Here is a 15,992-nt window from a genome sequence, read left to right as displayed (position 1 = left end):
AATAATTCACTGGCAAAGCCAGCACCGGATTCATCCTGCGAAAAACCCATCCTGCAGCCTCACAAGCCTGTCCCCAAGCGTCACCCGGTGCGGGGCAGCGGGTCACCCGTCAGGCACGGTCGTGCTGGCATCATTTGGAGTCAGCGCTGGGGCTGGGGACCCCCCATGCCCCCTGGGAACCAGGGTGAGGGGCCAGGGAGCAGCTGTTTGCTGGCACCACGGCCCCACTACGGGGCCAGGCTGCCCCGGTTGTGGCAGGCGGTGGGATGGGAGACCCAGTTCTTACTGGGAGCTGCTCCACCATTTGGGACACTGGTCTGGAGAAATGACCTAGAAAAATTCGGGGCTGGAGTGACGCGGTGTCTGCCCGGCCGCAGAGCATCCACGCTTCGCCGCTCAGCTCCGGGGTTGTTTCATGCCTCTTCTTCCTCTCCGAAGAGCCCTCAGGTGTTGGCACAGCAGGGATGGGGGGTCTGGGGTGGGGACAGGGTCCTGGCAGGAGGGGACACATCCAGCTCCCCGCTGAGATGCCGCAGGAAGATCCTTAGTGCCCTGGCATGGCCAGGCAGGAGCAGAGACCCCAGGGTGGGGGGCAGGACAGGGACCCCCAGCACACTGAGCAGCCCCCGGTGGGGGCTCAGCTGCCACATGCTGAGGGGTGTCCCGCTCAGCTGGGGAGCAGAGGGGTGTCCCCAACCACAGCCTCACCGGGGCGGAGAGGAGCGGGCAGCGGGCCAGCCGGCACTGGCCCCCGTCCCGGCAGCCTGTCCTGCCCTTTCACTGTGACTCTGCAAAACAGCGGGGCGGTGGCGGTGACGATGGCGATGGCCGGGCCGGGAGGAAGCAGAGGGGCCCGGCTGGGTGCTGTGCTGCTCGGGGCGGAGCAGCAGGCCGGGAGGAAGGACGAGGCCAGGTCCCAGCAGGCGCCATGGCCGAGACCGGTGACCGGAGCATCCACACGCAGCACATCTCGGCTGTGCACAACGTGCCCATGCGCGTCCTCATCCGGCCCATCCCCGCGGAGCTGGAGCCGGAAAAGGTGCTGAGCCTGGTCCAGACCCTGCAGGTGGGTGCGGGGACGCCGTGGGGGTTGGGGACGGTCACCCCTGTACCCACCTGGGCCACCCTGGAGGTGCTGCCAGGGAAGGTGGCAGCACCGAGACCCCCGGCACAGATGGGTCAGGGGGTGCTGGGGGGTACGCTGCTCATGGCAGGGGGGTCTCTCCCTTCCCCAGGAGGATCCCGAGCGGGTCCCCCCCATCGACGTGCTCTGGATCAAGGGCACCCAGGGCGGGGATTATTTCTACTCCTTCGGGGGCTGCCACCGTTTCGCCGCCCACCGGGCCCTCAACCGGGAGACCATCCCTGCCAGGATCCTCCCGTCCACCCTCAGCGACCTCCGCACCTACCTGGGCTCCTCCACCCCCCACCTGCGCTAACCCGGCACCCCGGAGGCTGCTCGGCCGCCCCCCCCGCCCCCCACCACTGCAGCCCCCCCCACGTCCCCGTTGGTCCCCGTGGGGCCCGATCCGGGGGTCCCCGTGACCCTGCGGTGGGGCGGCGGCGGGGAGTCAGGGTCGCCCCGGCCCTGGGGAGGGCGGGGGAGGGGGGTGTCCCCCCGTGGTCCCTGCGGGGTTGGGGTCTCCCCGCGCCCCTCCGGCCGCGATGGGGTCAGGGGTTCGGTGACACCGGGGGCGCGGCGGGGCCGGCAGGTGGCGATGTTGTGCCGCGTGGCACCGCCCAGAGCGGCCGCGGGAACCGGGACGGGATGAACCGGGATGGGATGGGATGAGACAGACCAGGATAAACCGGGATAAACTGGGTTGGCATGAGATAAACTGGGACAGCATGAACCAGAATGAACTGGGATGGGATGGGACGGGACGGGATGGGACGGGATGGGATGGGATGGGATGGGACGGGATGGGATGGGACGGGATGGGATGGGATGGGACGGGATGGGATGGGATGAACCAGGATGAACCAGGATGAACCAGGATGAGATGAACTGGGACAAGACAAAGTGGGATGGTACAGGCTGAACCAGGACTGGATGAACCAGAACAGGATGAACTGGGATGGGATGGGACAGGCTAAACCGGGGCACAGCTCAACCGGGAATGGCTGAACCGGGATGGGCTGAACCAGGGCACGCTGGAACTGGGCCAGGTCACAGCCCATGCAGGGCATAGCCGAACTGGGAAGGGATACAGGCAAACCAGGACACGGGCGAATCAGGACACAGCCGTACCGAGAGGAGGCACAAACCGGGCACAGCCCGTCCCCAGGCCTCCGCCAGCAATTCCGGGCTCACCCCGTGCCCAGACCAGGGGGAACCCTGGGCTGTCCCTGCCCTGAAACCGCCAGCCCCCACCCCTGGACACATCCCGTGGTCCCCTCCTCTGAGGGCGGTGTCTCTGGAATGGGGTGCTGGGGACACCCACTGCTGCACCTGGAATAAAGGCGATGAAACCCCTGCGGCTCTGGGGCCTGGTGCTGGGGGATGCTGGGGCTGGGAGCGGGTCTGCGGTGACACGGCATGGCACAGCACGGCACGGCATGGCACGGCACGGCACACCACAGCATGGCACGGCACGGCACGGCACGGCGTGGAGGCCTGGCGCCTGCAAGAGCGGTGGCTGCGGGCACACGGGACAAGGACGGATGCTGTGTCAGGGGACGGGTGCTCTGTGAGGGGATAGATGCTGCGTTCAGTTTGGATGCTCTGGTGGGGCAGATGTGGTGCTGGGGATGGTGCTCTGCGAGGGGACAGCTGCTGTGTTCGGTTTGGATGCTGTGTGGGGACGGATGCTCTGCCAGCCCACACCAGCACGCAGCTGAAGCCCGGGTCCGCTCCTGCCCGGCTGTGGGACCACATTTCTGCAAACGCCACGTCTTCACCCCATGTGCAAGGTGGAAAAAACGCGCCTGAGCATCCCCCAGGCATCTCGGCATCCCTCTGAGCCAGGAACCTTGGTCCAGGGAGGGGAAAGGCCACTGACTCACCCCACCACACTGTGACTCAGCAGCAGGACCCGGACAGGAACCGCGGCCGGACACTTCTGCCCTCGCTCTGCCCCCTCAGCCACGCTCCTCCCCGGATGGGTCCTGCCCTCCCAGGGCAAAATCCGGCTGGGGAGAGGGTCTGGGAGGAGGGCACAGCCCCCCTGGGCAGCAGCTCTCCGGGGCAGCGTGCGTGGCAGGAGCTGGCAGTGCTGCCCACCGGCCAGCGCGGCGTTTCCGCAGGAGCCGCTGAGGAGGAAGGGCAGGGTGGGCTGGGGGCTGGGGGGTGCTGTGTCCCTTCCCTCGCCTCCGGAGGCTCCGGCACAGCAGAGCTGCATGTGCCGCATCAAAGCCTCTCTCCGCCGGGAGGAAACCCTGCAAGCGTTCACGGAGAGAGCAGCCCTGGCCCACAGCTCCCTGATGGGCCATAAATTTCTCCGAAGAATTGTGGCGTGCTAAAAAGTTTCCTCTTGTTAAAGAGCAGGGGGGCGGGGGGGGGAGAAGAGAGGAGGTGGCAGCTCCTGTGGCAGCGTGGGATGTCACCAGGGTGCTCTTAAATGGGTGCCCCCGTTATAGGGACTGGTTTTTGGCCAGGCCCTGGGCTGTGCCCCCAGAGCTGGGCATCTCTTGTGGGGTCCGCTTGCCCCCCCTCTCCCTGGTGGCCCTTACAAAGGGAGCTGGGTCCGAGGCAGCTCCGCAGAGCTGGGACCCCCCAGTGGGGGTGAACTGAGGCTGCCCGGACCTTGCAGCCCCCCCCAGCTGGGAGAGCCACTGCAGGATCCACTCTTCCAGCTTCCTGTCCCCCGCAAACAGTGCCAGGACGTCCCTGCCAGCCCTGTGGGGGCCCGTGATGTCCCCCCAGGGCTTGGTGGCCACATCCGGGAGCCAGCACTGGCCACTGTGTCCGAGGGGCTGTGTGAGCATCTCCAGGGCTGACTGGCACATCCCTGGGGCTGGCACGGTGCTGGCAGGTCCCCAGCTGGTGCTGCTGGTGCCATGACCCCTCGGTTGGCTCAGGAGCGGCTCTCGCCAGAGCCGGCAACGGCTGCATTGGCTTCGTCTGTCCGTCCCTCCACCTGTCCCCCTTCCCTCTGCCTGACCCGCGGGGTCTCCGGTGTCGTCGGCTGACAGCCGATCCTGGCTGCCTCCAATCCATTCGTTCCAGGGCAGGAACAAAGGCGCTTTGTGGGCTCCCCCCAGTCCAGGCTGGGTGGGGGGGGGTCCCGGCTCCGGAACTGGGACAGACTTCCCCGCGCGACAGGCGTGTAATGCCTTCCAGACCAGCAGTCCTGGCCTGCAGGTACAGCCCAGCGGGTGGAGGGGGCCTGGGGGTCCCCACGCTGCCCCAGGGACCCACGGGGACACCCTGTCACAGCCCTGACCCCGGGGAGGAGGGGGTGAAGCAGGGACCTCTCCCAGTGCAGGGGCAGATCTGACGGGAAACGCTCCTGCTCCCCAAAAGTTTTCACAACACCCCGTCTCTTTGGGCCCATCGCGCTGTTCCTCCCCGCCCAGGGGGTCCCAGGTCTCACTGTGTTGGCAAGCAGGGCCAGTGGCCCCTTGGATGAGAGCCCATCCTGGCAGGAAGCAGCCGGGCTTGGACACTGCACACACCCGGCCAGGACAGAGCTCCCCGAGCTCACGCGCAACGGGGTGAAGCGCCCTGAAATCAGGGACCCACGGGCAGAGGGGCCAGTCCAGGACATCCCCCAGTGCCAGGGCAGTGGTGGGGGGGGCTGCGGGCAAGGGGGGCCAGGCAGCGCCCTCGGGGGTCTGGGTGGGATGGGATGGGATGGGATGGGATGGGATGGGATGGGATGGGATGGGATGGGATGGGATGGGATGGGATGGGATGGGATGGGACAGGTCGGGCCAGTCTGGCACTGCTCTGCCAGGGCTCGGCAGGGTCAGGCCTGGTGTCCCAGCAGCCACATGTGCTGGTGTTGCCGCGGGTCTGGAATCCATTTGCCTCGCCGGCAGTGGTGTTTTCCCAGCAGGGCCAGACCAGCCCCATGGGGCTGGGGGCAGCCCTGGCCCCCTGGCCCATCTGCTCCCTGTTTATTTTCTTACACTTAAGTATCACCTCGCAGATAAACACTCCCCAGAGCAGGGGGCAGGGGGCATTTCCCTGCCAGCTGAGGCAGGGTCCAGGCCTTGGGGTGCCCAGCACCCCCACCGCAGGGATGCCCCCTCCACTGCCCAGCCCGCAGCTGGGGGGTACCTGGTGGGTTGGGCTGTGACCCCATGCTCAGGCCATATCCCCATCCTGCCACGTGTCCCACACAAGGGTCCCGTCCCCCCCAGGGACGGCAGCTCTCGGCCCGGTGGTTGGTTTGTTTGGCCGGCTCAGCCGGGAGAGGCGCGATGCCAAACACCAACCCTGTCCTGGCACCCGCTCAAGACCGGCAGGAGCTTTGCGATGCCGCGGCGCCCGGCTGCGCCTCGTGTCGCCCGGCTGAGTCAGGCCCCAGGTGCCCAGTCTCAGGGAGAGGGGGAGGCCAGGAGGAGAGTCCAGCCACGAGGACGCACGTCCTGTCCCACGCGCCCGCCGGGTAGCACAGGAAAACCCGGCTGGTGCCGCGCGTCCTCCCGGCACAGCACAGCAGCATCCGCAGGCAGCTGGCGGCCGGACAGGCAGGGAGCCGGCAGCGCTCGCTGCGTCCCGTCAGTCTCTGTCCGTCTGTCCTCCCGTGTGCGGGGCCAGGCGGGGCAGTGGTCACGCACGCACACGCGTGTGCCAGCCCGGGGAGGGGTCTGCCCCAAGGAGGTGGTGGTAAGTCGGGGTGTACGCGGCACCTGGCACACGCAGACCAGCACACACACATGTGCGTACTCACACACGTGTGTGCCACTGGGTACGTGCGTGCACACGCATGTGCTGCCCCCCGCCCGCACCTGGCTGTCTCCAACACCTCCTGCCCCCTCCCTGCCGGTCCCTCCCCCACATGTCCTGTCCTCCACCGCAGCAGCACAGGCCACCAACACCCACACGTGCCCCCCAGAAATGCCCCAGGGCAGCTCGACCCAGCCCAGGCTCTCCCCCTCCTCTAGCCCATCCCTGTCAGCTGGTGGCCATGTGTGGGGCGGCCACAGCTGAGTACACAGCCCTTGCCATCCGTCTTGCCGCCTGTCAGGGCCGGGGGCTGCTGTGGCCCCCAGCCGCAGCCCAGCAGGATGCCGGGGTGAGAGCAGGGGCTCCCCTCTCCATGCAGGCACCTGCCTGCTCCCTGCCTAAGGGCCTGCCCATCCCCAGATCTGCCCCGGCCACCTCTGCAGGGGCAGGAACAGCCCCCGGTCTCCCCCCCCACTCCAGGGCTTTTGCAGAGCCAGGAGAAGGTGGGGGCCCCTCACAGGGATTGATGCACAGCGAGGGGTGGCAGGGGACAGAGTCAGCAAGGGGCACGTCCCCACGGCAGCACGGACACCCGGCGCAGCCCTGCCTGCCCCCAGCCCCAGCAGGACCCCCAGCGTGGCCCATTACCCACCACCGCGTGATTTACAGGCTCTGCGCAGGCAACAAATGGCAAAGGAAAACAGGGCAGAGGGAGTCCCGGCGGCGAGGGGCTGCCTGTGCCCTGCGGGGGGGAGCGGGGCCGTTTGCTCACAGCCAGAGGAACGGGTGGGCAGCGAAGCAGAGCTGGTGCCAGACACCCCCGCCACAGTCCCACCAGTGACAAGCCCTGGCACGCACTGGGAGGGCTCCGGGTGGGGGGGAGACCCACGGACCCAGAGGCCACACCAGGAGCTTCAGTCCCGCAGCCACGGGGGTTTGGCTGTGTGGCGGAGTGCGACGTGATGCCACCCCGTCCTGTGGCCCCCAGGTTCCCTCCATGGACCACCTCGCTCTGGGGTTTGGCACATGTCCCCTGCATGCCATGGCCACCATCCCAGCCCGCAGCAAGCCCCCGAGCTGGATCTTTTTGCCTCATTAATGGGAGATTTCCCCCAGTATCCCCTTCCAGCTGCAGGCTGCTGGCCGGATGGGGACCGCAGCTGGCACATGTTGGCACCTCGGCCACTGCCAGGCCCCAGCTCCTGCCCTCCATTTGCCGCTTGACCTGCTGTGCCCGGAGCATCGCTGAGCTGCCGACCTCTGCCCGGCCGCAGGCCAGGGCGGAAGGCAGGCAGGAAGCCTCCTGCCTGCTTGTCTCGTCTGGCTGCCCCCCTGCCTGCTCTTGGGGGTGCTGGGCTTGGGGCTTGGGGGGTGAAGGCAGAGCAAGATCCGTACGACCTCCCCGGTGAGGAGGAGCAGGGGGTGGCCATCACTTGTGGTATTGGGGGCCCAGGAAGGACCAGGAGCAGACCCCGGGCTGGGGGGGCACCCGCAGCCCTCCCCGGGATGCCGGCGGCTCCCGCTGCTGCCAGCTCAGCTCTCCCCTGGCAGGAAAAGACTCGGTGTTTCCACTGCCGGCGCACACCTTCCTCCCGGGCGGGAGGAAACGCTCCTGGTTGCCTGGCAGCGCTGCCTGCACCGCTGCCCGTGCCCCTGCCCGTGTCCCCCTGTCCCCCTCCCGCAGTGGGCAGGCGGGGTGCCAGGCCCTGGAGACAGAGAGGTGAGGGGCTGCCTGCCCTTGCCACTCCCTGCCCACCCCGGGCATCCTCCCAGGCACAGACCCCATCCCAGTGGGGCACAGCGGAGTGTCGGGAGCAGCGTGTCCCCCACTGGCATCCCCTCCTATAAACACCCCAGGGACCACACCGGTGCCATCCGCTCCTGGGGACCTGCCCGTGCCCTGCGTTCGCCCCATGCCACCCTGCATAGGACCCGGGGCTGGCAGGGGACAAGCCGGGCAGGGTCTGGGGACACACTGCCCGTGGGCTGCTGCTGCGTGTGGCATCGCTCCGCGGGCACTGGAGGCCGAGGGCTGCGGCACAGGGAGCACTTGCCACACCAGGTCACCCTGGCACAGTCTGCAGCACCGCTGGGCTCCGGTACCACCACCTGGAGCCCGGCCCCGGGTGCAAGGTGCCCGTGGCCAGGCCGGCGTGCCGGAGCAGGGCCAGGCCCGTGGCCGGAGCCAGCGCTGGCTCCCGCGGGCTGGGGCGAGGACGCTGGCTGCTGGCCGGCTGCTCGGGGGGCCGGCTGGGGGTGGGCTCCGGCGTCAGCCCCTCCCCGGCCGTATAAATCCCGATTCCCCCCGCAGACAGTCATCCCAGCCCCGCTCGGCCGCCGGAGCGGAGCAGCAGCGGGAAGGCGTCCGTCCGGAGCCGGCCGTCGCAGCCGTGCCGGTGGGGGAAGGCTCCCCGCAGCCTGGGGGGTCCCCCCAGCAGGGCCGGGGGCGCGGGCGGGCACCCCACCATGGCCTTCACCATGCTGCGCCCCGTGGCCGCCCGCGTGCTCTACCCTGACCTCAGCATCCTCTCGGAGGACGAGGAGAACCGGAGCGAGAGCGACACATCGGACCAGTCGTTCGGCTGCTGCGAGGGCGCCGAGGCTCGCCGCAAGCTGCCGCGGAAACCGGGGCCGATGGTGATGGTGAAGCAGAGACAAGCGGCCAATGCGCGGGAACGGGACCGGACCCAGAGCGTCAACACGGCCTTCACTGCCCTGCGGACCCTCATCCCCACCGAGCCGGTGGATCGGAAGCTGTCCAAGATCGAGACCCTCCGCCTGGCCTCCAGCTACATCTCGCACCTGGCCAACGTGCTGCTGCTGGGCGAGGGCTGCGAGGACGGGCAGCCCTGCTTCAGTGCCATCTACGGCGCCAAGGGCGACCTGGACAGCAAGCAGCCCCGCAGCATCTGCACCTTCTGCCTCAGCAACCAGCGGAAAGGGGTGAGCGGGGCGCTGGGATGGGGTGGAGCGGGGCAGGAGGCTCGGTATGTCCCCACGGGATGGGGGACAGCGGTCCCTGCCCGGGCTGACCAGGGCAGGAGGCTCAGCACGTCTTGGCGAGAACCACAAGCTCTTGGTTCCAGCCCCCGCTGGAGGTTTTGGCTGCTCCCGGCCAAATCCTGCTCGTAGCCGCACGCCCACAGCTCCCGCTCGCGTCAGAGGGCCGGGCTGCTCCCCCACGTCCGTCCGGGCCGGGAGGTCTCGGGGGGGTTAAACAGTCACCCCAGTGCTGGGGGCACTTGGCTAATTCAGAGCTCACAAGCTGACCCCGTCCCTGTCCCCAAGCTTGTCCCCGACCCCACCAGCCCCACCAGGCGCTGCGGCAGCACTGCCCCAGGCAGCACCGTGACATGATGCAGGGCACAGCAGACACCCCATATGGGGGGGCCAGGCAGGGCTCCCCGTCCCGTGGCCTCACTCAGGGTCTGCTGGCGGTGCCGGCACAGCTCCCACCTAGGTTGGGGGGCCGAGCTGAGCACCCCTGCCCTGCCCTGTCTGCCCGGCTGACCCCCCCTGGCCTCCTGCAGCTCAGGGGGGGCACCTTTCCCATGACGAGCCCACCCTGCTGCCCACGCCGGGGTCCTGGGTACCTCTGCCCCAGGGATGGGCCATGCAGGATGCAGGCTGAGGGGCTGGCAGCCTCCCAGACTCATGGGCACCCCCAGGCAGGGCCGTAGGCAGGGGCTGCCAGACCCCCACCATCCCCATGGGACCCCCAAGCTGTCCCATGGGTGACCCCGAGTGGTGTGGCCACAGGGGACACTCCAGCCCTCGGGGCTCTTTCAGTTTCTGCTGCTCCATTTTTCATCGTTCCTCCTGCTCCCGTCCCCCACCCCATCTCTGGCCGGACTCTGCAGCCTCGCCGGCCCCCCCCGGCTGACCCCCGGCCCCAGTCTTTGTCCCCTGGCTGGGACCCTCTGGCCAGGCCTGAGCCATGTCCCTGGGCTGCTCCCCGAGGCGGGAGCTGGGGGGCTGGCATGGCACTGGACCCCCCCGGGGACCCCGCAGAGGGGCTGGGAGCTCCTGTAGCACCCAGGACCCAAGGGCAACAGCAGGAGCTGGACTGGGACCCGGCTCTGCACCTCCTGGCTCTGGGACTGGGCTGGAAATGGGATGTACTGGGCTGTACTGGGCTGGGCTGCACTGGAAATGGGCTGGGCTGGGCCACACTGGGCTGGAAATGGGCTGTACTGGGCTGGGCTGGACTGGAAATGGGCTGGGCTGGAAATGGGCTGGGCTGGGCTGCACTGGGCTGGAAATGGGTTGGGCTGGGCTGGAAATGGGCTGGGCTGGGCTGGGCTGTACTGGGCCATGCTGGGCTGTGCTAGGCTGGAAATGGGTTGGGCTGGGCTGGAACTGGGCTGTGCTGGGCCTGGGCTGGGTGGGAACTGGCCTCTGCTGAGCCATGCTGGGTTATACTGAGCTGTTCTGGGCTAGACCTGAGCCATGCTGGGCTGTGCTGGTTTATACTGGGCAGTACTGGACTGAAGTTGTGCTGGGAAGTGGGGCTGAGCCTCCTCATCCCCATCGAGGCCGTGGGTCTGTCCTGGGGCCGTGGGTCTGTCCCAGGGTGACACCAGCCCTGCCCGCGGGTCTGAGCATGGTGGCACTGAGCAGCCATGGGGGCCGTGTCCCTGCAGGGTGACGGGGCTGCGGGTGGCCCCCCCCCAGCAGCCACCCCACCATCGCCCACCCAGCCGCTCGCCAGGCACAGCCCTGTCCGTCTGTCCGTCCGGGCAGCGCTGAGCCCCCGGGACTGCGGCACCGGCTGTTTCAGAGTGACCCCTCGGCGTGGAGCCGGCACGGAGTGGTGGTGGGCAGGAGCGGGGACCCCCCCCGAGCCTGGAAACCCCCCCGGCGCCTGCAGCTCTCCCCTTCTCTCTCTGCAGGGTGGCCGGAGGGACCTTGGGGGCAACTGCCTGAAGGTGCGGGGGGTGACCCCCCTGCGAGTGTCACGGAGATGAGCCGGGGTCCGGCAGCACCCGCCTGAGACAGCGGCCAAGCCGGCCAGAGCCCGCGCACGCCAGCCCCAGAGACCCGAGCGGGGAGGGAGGGAGCTGCCCGTGGCGGCGGCGGCCGAGCCCAAGGCCGCGGGTTGGGACCGCACCGACACCGGCCCCGGAGCCGGCAGCGGGGCGGGAGGATGCTCCCGTGGCTGAGGCTGCCCGCGCGGGGCAGGGCCGGGGAGGGGGGTCCCCGCGCCCTGGGGCTGGACTGGAAAGGGCCCATGTGCGGCCGGCGTCGAGGCGCTCCGGGGCGGGGACGGTGTCGCGGCCCCGCGGGCGCTGGTTGTGCACGTGCAGCCGCTTGGAAAATAAACCTTATTTTTCTGACGGGCCGGTGCCTGCCTGCAGCCCTGGCGTGGGGCAAGCTGGGGGGCACATGGGGTCCCCGAAACAGCCCCGGCCCTGCGCCCGCCGCTGGAGCCACTGCAACCCTTCCGGCTCTCCCCATGGGTGCACTCGTGGGCCCCAGTGGGATCCACGTGGGGCAAGACCCCCGGGCACACGCTGTCCCCACGTCCCCAGGCCCTGCCAACAGCTTTGGCGCCGCGGTCTGTGCCATGCCGTGCTGTGCCGAGGGATGGGGACGGCACTGCCAGCCCCATGCCGCAGCCACGAGCGCCTGGATGGTGGGTCGGGGTTGGTGTCGCTGCTTTTGTGCCGTCCCCTCTGCCTGGTACGTCATGGCTGCCACAACTGCCACCGCCACCGCGACTGCCACCGCGACTGCTACTGCAACTGCTACTGCAACTGCCACCAGCACCGCCACCGCCACCGCCACCGCGACTGCCACCACAATGGTCACCCAGGGCCGTGCACAGCGGGGCTGCAGGCAGCAGCACTTGCGTGGGGTCAGGTGGGGACACAGGGGGTTCCCAGCCTAGGTCCCCCCTCCCATCCAGGACCCCGCTGGGGTGGGGGGGGCCGAGCTGGGCTGTCTGTCGGGGAGCGCTGAGCCTGGGAACGGGGCCCTGCCGGGCCGGTGGCTCCCAGGGGCCGGTATGTCCCACCGAGCAGAGGCAGCTGCAGATGGGGCGACCGGGGGCTCCCGGGGTGACCCCCCTGAGTGCTGCAGGGCCTGACCTGCCCTGTCTCCCCGGGATGCTGGAGCCAGCAAGGAGCAGGGGGACCACCCTGGGGGTCCCACAGGAGCTTCCCCCGGGGAGGGGGTGAAGGCGGGAGCCCCCCGGCACCTTTCGGCCCCCCGCTCGGCTGAGGCGAGCCTGCCCCGGGCTCCCTCCCCCCGGGTTTGATTTATGGAGCTGACAGCGCAGCGCAGCTGTGAGAGCTGGTCCCAGGCAGGGACCGGGGTGGGTGGGAGAGGTTTGTTCTCAGCGTGGCTAATGTGTCCCAGACCCCAATAAACAGCCGTGAGATTCTCCAAACAGCCCAGGACACAGAATCCCTGCCCCCGGGTTTATCGGGGGGCAGGGGCGGCGGGGAGGGGGGGGCTGCGCTCTGCAAACAGCCTGACCTGCACATGAAAAGGGACCGAGCCCTTGAAACGGCAGCTCTGGAGCCCCCGGGGGGGCAGTGAGGGCTGGTGGGCCAAGTGCTGGGGGCCCAGCATGTCCCAGCACTGAGCGCCTAGGTCCCAGCGTGTCCCAGCCGCTGGGTCGTGGGGCCCAGTGTGTCCCAGGGCTGAGCACACGTGTCCCAGCATGTCCCAGTGCCAGTGACTAGAGCCCCAGCAAGCTCCAATATAAAGGCCATGAGTCTCAGTAAGTCCCAGTGCAGGAGCTGTGCACCCAGTATGTCCCAGTGCCAGGGATTAGGGCCCCATCAAGCCCCAAAGTAAAGGCCATGGATTCCAGTATGTCCCAGTGCTGGGACTGTGGAATCCAGCATGTCCCAGTGCTGGGGCCATGGGTCCCAGCATGTCCCAGTGCCAGGGACTAGGGCCCCAGCAAGCTCCAACGTAATAGCCATGGCTCCCAGTACATCCTAGCACGGGAGCTGTGCACCCAGTAAGTCCCAGTGCTGGGGTTGTGGATTCCAGCACGTCCCAGTCCTGGGGCTGCAGAGCCCAGCATGTCCCAGCACTGGGACCGTAGGTCCCAGCACGTCCCAGTGCCAAACCCATGGGTCCCAGCATGTGCCAGTGCCAATCCCGCGGGTCCCAGTACATTCCAGCCCCTCCCAGCACCACGAGAGGAAAACGGTGACTCAGAGGCACCAGAGGCTGCCGGGCTGGTGGGAGCTGAGCGGCCCCTTGCCCCACATGGGGCGAGCGCCGTGGCCACCGCAGCCGACAGCCTGTGGTTGCCGCTGGCTCCCCGGCCCCGCGCCGAGCCCAGCCACGCCGCCTCTCTCGCGCTCCCCTCCCATCCTCTCCCCTTCCTGCGCGCGGACACCCTTGGAAAGGCTCTTGGCCGCTTTCTCTGAGACAGGAAGGTGTCCCCGAGTCTCAGGAAGGAAAAACACTCAGTGCTGAACCCACAAAGACCGTCTCCGAGGGGCCGGGGCTGGAGAGGCTCCAGGCCTGACATCACCTGGGAACTGGAACCAGAACCGCAGCTGCACTCCGTGCCTGGTATTTTTTTTCTTTAACTTGTGTTTTTAAACTTTCTTTTTATAGATTTTTTTTTTCCCCTTTCCCTTCTCCATTCCCCTCCCAAATATTTCAGTCTCTCCGCAGTTTAACCTTGCTGGGCCAGCGAGGCTGGAATGCAGCAGGGCTGCACCCGCGGCCGGAGCCCGGCGGTGCCGAGAGCCGCTGCGCTGCTGGGCCGGCCGAGGCCGGGGCCGGCCGGGCAGGAGCTGCCGGAGCTGCGGGCAGGGTCCCCGGGCAGGGATCGCTCCCTGGTGATGGGGGGGCTGGGACCCCACAGCCCCCAGCACTGCTCTGCACCAGGGCCAGTGGAAAGGGACTCGTGGCCTCGTGGGGACCCGGGAGGGTCTGGCCAGGCACAGGGGAGTGGGAGGTCTGGCAGAGCCTCCAGCACTGCTCCCCCGACGCACGGCCCCCGGGATGGGGCAGCGGAGTCGAGCTGTGTCTGAGCCTGAGCCTGGGCCTGGGCCTGGGCCTAAGCCTGAGCTTGAGCCTGAGCCAGCCAAGCAAGCACAGCCAGCCGGGGATGTGGGACACAGAGGCAGGTTTCAGCCCCGGGATCCAGCCCTCCTCATGCCTTGTCCTTTGGCAACACCCCCGGGTGCTGCCTGGCCCTCCCCCGGCGCCTCCCGGGACAGAGGCTCGGGACAAAGACCCCACCACGTCCTGCACCGGCACCAGAGCAAAGCTCAGCCACTCGCTGCCCTGGGAATCCTCCCTGTTGCAGTGACGGCAGTGACTGACCAAGTGTCATAGGTCACCCCTGGCCCTGTCGGACCTGGGGGCAAAGGGCTGTGAAGTGACCCCCAAGGTCTAGATGGCAGCAGGTGGGGCCAGGGGACGGGGGACAAGGGGACAGGGCAGGGTGGGGGGAAGGACCAGGGAGGGATGGGCAGTCAGGGGTGGTGATGGGAGGGACACACCATGAACCATGTGATGGGCACACTGGGATGGGATGGAATGGCATGGCATGGCATGGGACGGGATGGACAGATCAGGGATCAGCGAGATGGCCCCCATGCTGGGAGATGCTGGGCAGTCCCTGCCTCCCTGTGCCAGCAGACACAGACCGTAGTGACCCCACCAGCACCCTGCTGGGGTCCCTGGGGAAGGAAGGGGACAAAGGATCCACTTGAGTCCCCCAGGACACCTGCCAGCTCCTCACCACCCCACCAGGGCTGGCAGTGGCCCTGCAGCCTCGCACCACCCTTGAGGGACACTCAACCCGAGTGCGCCAAGGTCCCCCTGTCCCAGCGGCGCAGGGGGAACCAGTGCAGGGCTGCCAGCCCCCCCTGGCACCCCCGCTGCCACCATCTCACCGTGGCCCCCCATGCAGTGGACCCCTCAGAGCTGCCCGACCCACCGGGACCCCGTGCCGTCTGCGGTCCCCGGGGACACGGACCCCGCCGGCAGGGACAGGGTGTGAAGCCGCAGTGTGGGGTGAACACCAGGTTAATCTCCCGCTGGAGCTTCCCTCTGCAAACAATAAGACAATGCCCGGCCGGGGGCCGCCTGCGTAACCAGCAGCATGGAGGGGAAGTTGTAATATTTGGATTTAGCACTCAGTAAATTAAGGAAGAAAAAGGAAAAAGCGCTGGGGGTAATCAGAGCAGGGCTGGCCCTGCGCCCTGCCCCATGGCCAGTGGCCCCGGGGGGCTCAGCCCAGCCTGGGGACGGCTGCTGAGAGGGGCCAGCGTTCCCGAGAGCCAGCATGGCTGGGCACGGCTGGGAGAGGGAGATGTCCCCAAGGGTTGGACAGGGGACAGGCATGTCCCCACCGCGGGTACGTGCAGCCGGAAGGGTCGAGGCTGGGGTGCTTAGCGGGGCTGCGGGCAGCGCTGGCGGCAAACGCGGCATCTCCTGCGACACCAGAAAAGGGATCTGGGCCAGGAGTTTATTTTAATCCAGACCTGCTCACGCTCATGGAAAATCAAATCCTGTTTCTGCAGCTGGGGTGGCCGAGCAGGAGCAGGCCCTGGGGGTGGTCATCTCCAGCTGACAGGAGTTGGCGTGGCAGGGGGTGACAAGTGAGGGGGGGTCTCCCCTGGGTGTATCCCCTGCGTGGGGCTGCGCTGGGGCCCCTCTGAGCGGGTATGGGGGGGCCCTGGGCACTGCAGTTCCCAGGAGTCATTTGGGATCAGCACTGGGGAAGGGATGTCTCGGGGGGGGCTGAGCCCTGTCCTGCCACAGCACAGCTCTGCAGTGCTGGGCTTAGGCCCCCCCAAAACACAGCGGGGGTGCACGCTGCCTTCTCGCCCACTGGCAACCCCACTCCCCCCCAGGCAGACCCCTGCCTGCCCTGGCCCCACCGGGGAGAGCCGGCAGGGAGCACATTGGGTGCCAGTTCGGGGGTGCAGGGTCTGAACTGGGGGTTTGGAAGGGTTCCATCCCCCCATGTGCCCTGGGCAGAGGCCTCCCCCCATTTGAGGACCTCAGGGTGTGGGTCCAAAGGACTGGGACAGGTAGGGGAGAGGTGACCAACAGGCAGAGCAGGCAGCGGCAGGCAGCGGCACGGGAAGGCCTTCGGCACGCAGCCGTGCGCCAGGAGCCCATTTCCCCAAAACAGGGGCCGTTATCAGCGGCAAATACTCGGAGTGGT

The 15,992-nt window shown here is 68.2% G+C and overlaps 2 protein-coding genes across 2 annotated transcripts; both read left to right on the top strand.

Annotated features, from left to right (window-relative positions):
* Positions 1–463: 463 nt before the first annotated feature.
* Positions 464–1,879, top strand: SRXN1 (sulfiredoxin 1). The gene is given in 3 exon segments (XM_074888452.1): positions 464–891; positions 894–1,066; positions 1,236–1,879. Coding segments are annotated over 3 exon segments (711 nt in total). The 5' UTR covers positions 464–557; the 3' UTR covers positions 1,440–1,879.
* Positions 1,880–8,168: 6,289 nt separating this feature from the next.
* On the top strand, positions 8,169–11,172 carry TCF15 (transcription factor 15). The gene is made up of 2 exons (XM_074888451.1): positions 8,169–8,779; positions 10,729–11,172. The coding sequence occupies exons 1-2, from the start codon at positions 8,303–8,305 to the stop codon at positions 10,801–10,803; spliced, it is 552 nt and encodes a 183-aa protein (XP_074744552.1). The 5' UTR covers positions 8,169–8,302; the 3' UTR covers positions 10,804–11,172.
* The last annotated feature ends 4,820 nt before the right edge of the window (positions 11,173–15,992 follow it).

Source organism: Strix uralensis, chromosome 18 (genome assembly GCF_047716275.1).
Source record: "Strix uralensis isolate ZFMK-TIS-50842 chromosome 18, bStrUra1, whole genome shotgun sequence".
Classification (NCBI taxonomy): Eukaryota; Metazoa; Chordata; class Aves; order Strigiformes; family Strigidae; genus Strix; species Strix uralensis.
The sequence above is the reverse complement of the archived record's forward strand: the minus strand, read 5'-3'. Positions and strand labels throughout refer to the sequence as shown.